General features: G+C 41.1%; 2 protein-coding genes across 3 annotated transcripts; one reads left to right on the top strand and one right to left on the bottom strand.

Moving 5' to 3' along the window:
• On the top strand, positions 1 to 1,697 carry LOC106311637 (small nuclear ribonucleoprotein Sm D2-like; the record flags this gene model as incomplete). Of its 2 annotated transcripts, none has more annotated exon segments than XM_013748875.1 (5): positions 1 to 394; positions 490 to 516; positions 603 to 627; positions 1,063 to 1,242; positions 1,339 to 1,697. In XM_013748875.1, coding segments are annotated over 4 exon segments (327 nt in total). In that variant the 3' UTR covers positions 1,456 to 1,697.
• Positions 1,698 to 1,718: 21 nt separating this feature from the next.
• Positions 1,719 to 4,959, bottom strand: LOC106311636 (UDP-glucuronic acid decarboxylase 2). Its single transcript, XM_013748872.1, has 7 exons — positions 4,220 to 4,959; positions 3,984 to 4,131; positions 3,306 to 3,385; positions 3,090 to 3,173; positions 2,903 to 2,977; positions 2,334 to 2,426; positions 1,719 to 2,244 (listed from the first exon to the last, which is right to left on the bottom strand). Exons 1-7 carry the CDS (start codon positions 4,844 to 4,846, stop codon positions 2,005 to 2,007), a joined length of 1,347 nt encoding a protein of 448 aa, XP_013604326.1. The 5' UTR covers positions 4,847 to 4,959; the 3' UTR covers positions 1,719 to 2,004.
• Positions 4,960 to 6,606: the final 1,647 nt, after the last annotated feature.

The raw sequence follows: 6,606 nt of genomic DNA, 5'->3' as shown, positions 1-6,606 counted from the left end.
TTTTTTAAGAACTGGTTCTTAGTTTTTTTAGTTAAAAGTTAAGAGATGTGCTACCGGAAAAACTAGTCGCTCCTAAATCACAATAAGAGTTTTTTAGTTAAAAGTTAAGAGACGGATTATTATATTTCGCTAAGAACGTCACCCTAAGAACCTCCCAATAATCATGCTCTAAGTTATCGTCTTAGATGAGGTATCTTAGTTTAGCACTCATCTTTGGGTTTTACTTAACATATGGGTTTTACTTAACAATTTAATATATTCTACTAAGGCCTAAGGCCCATGGGCCTTACATAGAGCCTTCTTTAACCGACATGATACTCGAGTGTTGACTCCTTTCTCCTCATTCTTCTTCCGGTGAGAGAGATTTGGAAAACCGAAAGCGCGATTTAGCCAGGTAAAACCCTAATTTCTTCGATCTGCTTTACTATCGAATCTATCTGCTCATTCTTTATTGATTCAATCGTTCCCCCCCACTCGAATCCTCTGCAGGTTTCAACCCCTTCAAGCCAACATGAGGTAAGGGTTCTTCGCTTCGCTTAGCTTCGTCTTCTATTTTATGTTTTTCTTTCTAACACTCTGGTTTTTGTTTTCGTCTTTTGCAGTAGGCCAATGGAAGAGGATACCAACGTAAGTTGAATCTCTTTCACTGATTTCTCCATCTCTTTATAACTCTGATTCAGTATCGTGCCATGTGATATCTCAAATCCATCATAGCTATATTCTTGCTGTTTGGGGCTTGAGCTACTTGATTAGCCATTATTATTATTATTTCTCTACTGATTCGTAGTCTGAGCACCCCCATCATTGTTGATAAATCATATGGTTCCGTATCTTGTAGAGGTTATGCTATGCTAACAAGCAGATACACTGTTCTGAGGAATTGTCTTCTTGGTGTGTCATCTCTAGAGTTTTTTTTTCTGGCTGTTTGAATGTTAGTGGGTTCTGATTCTCTTCTACTTGATGGATGTTACAGTCTTGTATTGAATGCGTTACTGATTGGTACTCGTTTTACTTCTCCTTGAATGTTGATATCATTAGTACTCATATACGCTTTATTAGCAGGGGAAAACCGAAGAGGAGGAGTTCAACACCGGACCCCTTTCTGTTCTGATGATGAGTGTTAAGAACAACACTCAGGTGTTGATCAACTGCCGCAACAACAGGAAACTCCTTGGCCGTGTTAGGGCTTTCGACAGGCACTGCAACATGGTTCTTGAAAATGTCAGGGAAATGTGGACTGAGGTAATCTTTTCGGTATCTATTTTTCTGTATGTAGAGCTGAGTTATATAGACATGTTTTCGTTTCTTACATTTGGGGGTTATCTATGGTGTCTTTAGGTACCTAAAACTGGGAAAGGAAAGAAGAAAGCTCTTCCCGTCAACAGAGATCGCTTTATCAGCAAGATGTTTCTTCGTGGTGACTCTGTCATCATCGTCCTTAGGAATCCCAAGTAAGAGAGATAGAGAGATGTCTGCTCGTACTGTTTTCTTCATATGATAATTCTTACTTGTTGCATCAACGGAGAGATACATCTTTGATTACGTGTCTTAAGTGTTCCCTTGTATTTTTCAAATTGTGTTCTGACGTGTCTCTTATGACTTAAGACGCAGCGTTGAGTAGTGCCACTAAACTTTCTGATTGAGATAACTGCTCGTATGTGCTCTTTATATGATCATTTTCGCAGCTTCTCGGCAAATCTTTATTGTTGCACGAAGCAGAGAGAACATATCTTATAAGTAGATACCACTAATCTTTGTAGTTGCAAAACACAAAAGGGGTTTTCTTAAACTGTAGTGACGTCCATGAATAAGTAGTAAAGGTACCAAACTCATACTCTACGTTACACGAATATAATATCATAATAGAAAACTCAAAAACAAAATAAAATTTAAATAACGAAGCTCTCTTCCCTCCAAATCGTAGCTGCAAGCAGTGCCTTGTATTTTTTGGTATAAACCATTAACCAACTCGCAATGGCTGCTGCTACTTGCATCTGCGTGTGCTCAAGCTGAGGTTGTTTTGGTGGTGGTTGTAGCCATGGAGGAGCCTTCCTTCTGGTCACCAAAGACACGTTGACGGAAGTCTTTGACCATGAGAGGGAGTCCCTGACGAAGAGACACCTTAGGTTCCCATCCTAAAAGCTCTTTGGCCTTTGTGATGTCAGGCTTTCTCTTGTGAGGGTCATCTTCTGTGTTTGGTCTGAACTCTATGCTTGCGTTTGGATCAATCGTCTCTTGAACCACCTGCAACCAAAACTCAAAGACATCAGAATCTGAGGTTCCATGTAAATAAATAAAAAATGGTATAATTCATGTAATTAATAGAAAGAGACCTTAGCGAGCTCGAGCATGGTGAATTCACCAGGGTTACCCAGGTTAAATGGCCCGACATGTTCTCCTTCCATCAATCTCATCAGACCTTCGACCTTTTATGCACCACACAAACACAAAATCAGACTCAGTAATACAAAACTTAACAGCTGGAAAAATTAACCAGGACAAAGGGGCAATAAAGTTCAGACTACCCCATTTAGTCCTTTGTCACATGATATTTTTTATATCTCTCATTCATAAGATTGCTAAAGTGGGGACCGTTTTGATGTCTGTCAGAGATTTGGGGTCTAACGTTTTAAAGCCTTTGTTGTTAGATCCCACAACACAGTTCACTAGTCTCTTACAATAACATGTGAGCTCACTCAAAAAATTAACTTCCCCTGTTTTTTTCCTCTCTAAGTAACTTTCTCTGTTTTTACATCTCTCTAGTTAGCTTTTTATTTCCCCTCTTCCCACATGAAAGTAAGAATAAATCTTAACATGGACCACAGAGTAAAAGATATTGTGCTGGCAATTTGTAATACTATATTGAATCGTTCTTTAAGGGAGAAAAAGGAGAAGGCCTTACCAGGTCAGAAACAAACTGGAAACTTCGTGTCTGCTTCCCATCACCATAAACAGTCAAAGGTTCTTTCCTTAGTGCCTGTTCAAATTATTACCAATTGTGAGACCATCATTACTCTAATGATCCACTAAACCGTTCTTTAATAATATACTGTTATGCCACTAGAATATTATTATCATTATATACTAACCTGCGCAACGAAGTTGCTGACAACACGCCCATCATCAATACACATTCTTGGACCATAGGTGTTGAAGATCCTAGCAATCCTGACCTGTGATCACAATCAACAAGGCAGACTCGAAGTTAGTCACTGAAAACGCTCTAGATTTTTCTCTCCGATTACTACTAGACATAAACATAACTTAAGGAGGGAAAATGAAGAAAAGAATAAAGATAAACAAACCTCAACGTTGGCTCCACGGTGATAGTCCATGGCAAGCGTCTCTGCCGTACGCTTTCCTTCGTCGTAGCAACTACGGACACCTGTTTCAGACCATTACAACCACAGTCAGTCATCAACCAAAGCACAAGGAACATGATTAACAGCCAAGAACACAGTAATTAAAGAGCCGATGACGGCAGCAAAGAAAAGTAAACAGAGGGTAGACACGTGTCGTTAAAGTAACCGTGTCGGTAAAAAGAAGAAAAATTATTAAAAAGCTTTCGAAATTGAAAGCAGGCTATTGAATGAATATGTAAGGCTAGAAGTTAATGTGGAGGAGGCTGCGTCTAAGGTAGAGACACGTATCGAAGCCGCACGATCAGAAAGACCCGTTTTTCACGGTTCAATGGGTTTGACCGTACTTAAAATGGGGTCTAGATCTGAAAAGAAAGCACGTGAGGCGCACCATAAAACACCTGTTTTCTTTTTCAACTCTCTCTCCCCTAACGTGCGCATTTTCCGACACGGTGAAAGAAAGAAAAATTCAAAAGCTACATAAAGACAGAGAAGCTCAAAACGTCGTCGTGTACACGTTACCGAGGAATACGTTTTCAGATTCCGACAACCAACGAATGAACAAACAAAACAGAGCACTCAAAAAAAAAAAAAACTGATTAAAGAAGGATAACTGAGGATTACCGATGGGATTAACGTTGCCCCAGTAAGTTTCAACCTGAGGATGCTGGAGAGGATCACCGTAAACCTCACTGGTACTCGTCAGGAGAAACCTAGCACCGACTCTCTTCGCCAAACCAAGCATGTTCAACGTCCCGACCACATTGGTCTTGTACACTCGAGAGTCAAGGAACACAACAAACCAAAACATTCCATCTCCAAAAACAAAAGCAAATTAAAAAAAAATAAAAAAAGGATATGATAGTCTTGACGGGGTTGAACTTGTAGTGAACAGGGGAGGCAGGGCACGCCAAATGATAGATCTGATCCACCTCTAGCAGAATCGGCTCGACGACGTCGTGTCGTATGAGTTCAAAGTTAGGGTTGCCGAAGTGATGCATCACGTTCTCTTTACGCCCCGTGAAGAAATTGTCAACGACGATCACCGTGTCTCCCCTCGCCATCAACCGATCCACCAGATGCGATCCCACGAAACCGGCACCACCGGTTACCACCACTCTCAGCCCTTTGCGTTTCAGCCCGAGCGGGACTTTCCCGCCGGTTGCTCCCATCCGGTTCAGGTACTCGAGGCTGGGCTTCCTCTGAGCCTGGAAGGCCGGAAGGCCCGGAACGTGCGAATCGTCGGATCTCATTCCGTAACCGGAGAACGGATCCGAGTAAGGGGTGGAGTGGGTGGCGCGAGGGAAGATCGTGAAAACGACCGTCGCGATCGCAATGCCGACGAGGACGAAGAGGAGCCTCTGCTCGCGGAGCATGTAACGCATCGGACGTGCCACGGAGAACCACGGTTTGATCGGTTTCGGGTAGTACGCATCGGAGGCTGGTTGGTCCGCCTCGTGTCGCCGGTTTATCAGCTCGCTTGCCATCTCTCGCTTCTAAGGATTCTTCTGTTTTTTTTTTTTTTTGCTAGGAAAATATCTCCGAGTCGAACTCGCCGGGAACTGAGTCGACTTTGAACGAGAGTGAAAAGCGAATCGGTCTTGTGTGTATTTAAGTAGCGGATGCGTTACGGATCAAGGCTAATTATTCACTCTTATTACGATAATACCCTTACGATTAGTAAACGTCTATATGGGCAATTTGTTTAATTTTTCTTCGACTTTCCTTCAATGTCGGACATTAATAATAGTGTTGCTTACTCCATTATTTGCAATAACAAGAAACACACACTACAAGAAAACATAGTTTTTACGAGGGCAATATTCGTTGTGAATTCGTCGTAAACGGAGTTTTACGACGAATTAACCTCGAAATACGTTTCGTTGTAAAACGTCTGTCGTAACGGAGATTTTGTCGTAAACGACTTGTTACGTTTACGACGAAATAAATTCTTCGTAAAACGCAGGGCAAGGTTTCGTCGTAAACGAGACGTAAGTTTTCATGGTAAACTCCACGTAACTGTTTCGATGTAAAGCAGACGTAAAAGCTTTCGTTGTAAAGAACACGTAAACATTTCGATGTAAAACTCTCGTAAATCTTTCGACGTTAATCACTCGTAAACATTTACGTAAAGTTTACATCGACTCTTATTATTAATATATATAATAAATTTGAATTTATTTAATATTCGAAATTTAAAATAATTTAAATTTTAAAACGAAATATGAAATTGGAAAACATATTTTAAAAAGTCATACAATAATATTTAAATTCATAATACAAACAGAAATATAAAAAAAAACTACATATCTTCGAAGTAGTCGGTGAGGTTGCTCGGCTGTTGACGGGTTGGATCGGACTCTTGGGGATCTCGTACTGGCAACCCAAGAGCGGCTCGTCTCTCACTCAACATTCTCTGCATAACCGGGTTTCCCACGGCCACCACGTCTAGCAAATCCTCAAGAGAGTCTAAACGAACCAGTTGGCTATCCATTCGAGCTTTCATCTGAGAAGTCTCTCCATCCCGTCTCGAAGTGTATGACGAAGTTGCCCTTGCAACTTCGTTAACAGAGCCTATACCGACTATCCGTCCCTTCTTTCTAGGAGCCACTTATAAAATTAAAACATATATTAATATAGTTAATTATGTTAAAATACTAAAAATAATGTAAACAAAAATTTTAAGTTGTACCTCTTCGAAGATTCTGTCGGCGTCTTCGGTGGACAATGTGACGGGTAATCCATCGGGAGACTCATGGGTTAGTTGCATCCCCCGTTCTTCAATCCGAGTAGCCACTACTTGGAAGAGTTTCTCAGATGCATGATCCACAAAAGCTCTGTCGGATGTGGCGTGAGTCATCTTGAATAGCTCAGACAGAAATGGTAAGACTCCCGTCTTCTCGAACTACAAAAAAAAATTAAATTAAATATTAAAAATTATATTAATTGAATATTTAAAAATATATATTTAAAACAAAACTTACAACTTCAAGACGGATTCCTGCATGAGGTTTTTGTCCGGTTCTGTGAAGCATGGGCAAATGACCACCTTTATCCTGCGTCCATCGAGAAGCCGAGCACGAATTGGCCTTTTTGATCGAAGAGGGGTGCTCCCAATAGGCGATGAGGCCATCCCACACATCCTTCGTGAGCTCAGTGGGCTTTCCCTCATACTCGTAGATCTCTCACTTGTCCTTCCAATCGGAGATTGTGTTGCAGAGGCGGATCTTTGCCTTTGCAACGAATT

Source organism: Brassica oleracea, chromosome C8, assembly GCF_000695525.1.
Source record: "Brassica oleracea var. oleracea cultivar TO1000 chromosome C8, BOL, whole genome shotgun sequence".
Lineage (NCBI taxonomy): Eukaryota > Viridiplantae > Streptophyta > Magnoliopsida > Brassicales > Brassicaceae > Brassica > Brassica oleracea.
Note: the sequence above shows the minus strand (reverse complement) of the source record. Positions and strands in the feature narration are given on the sequence as shown.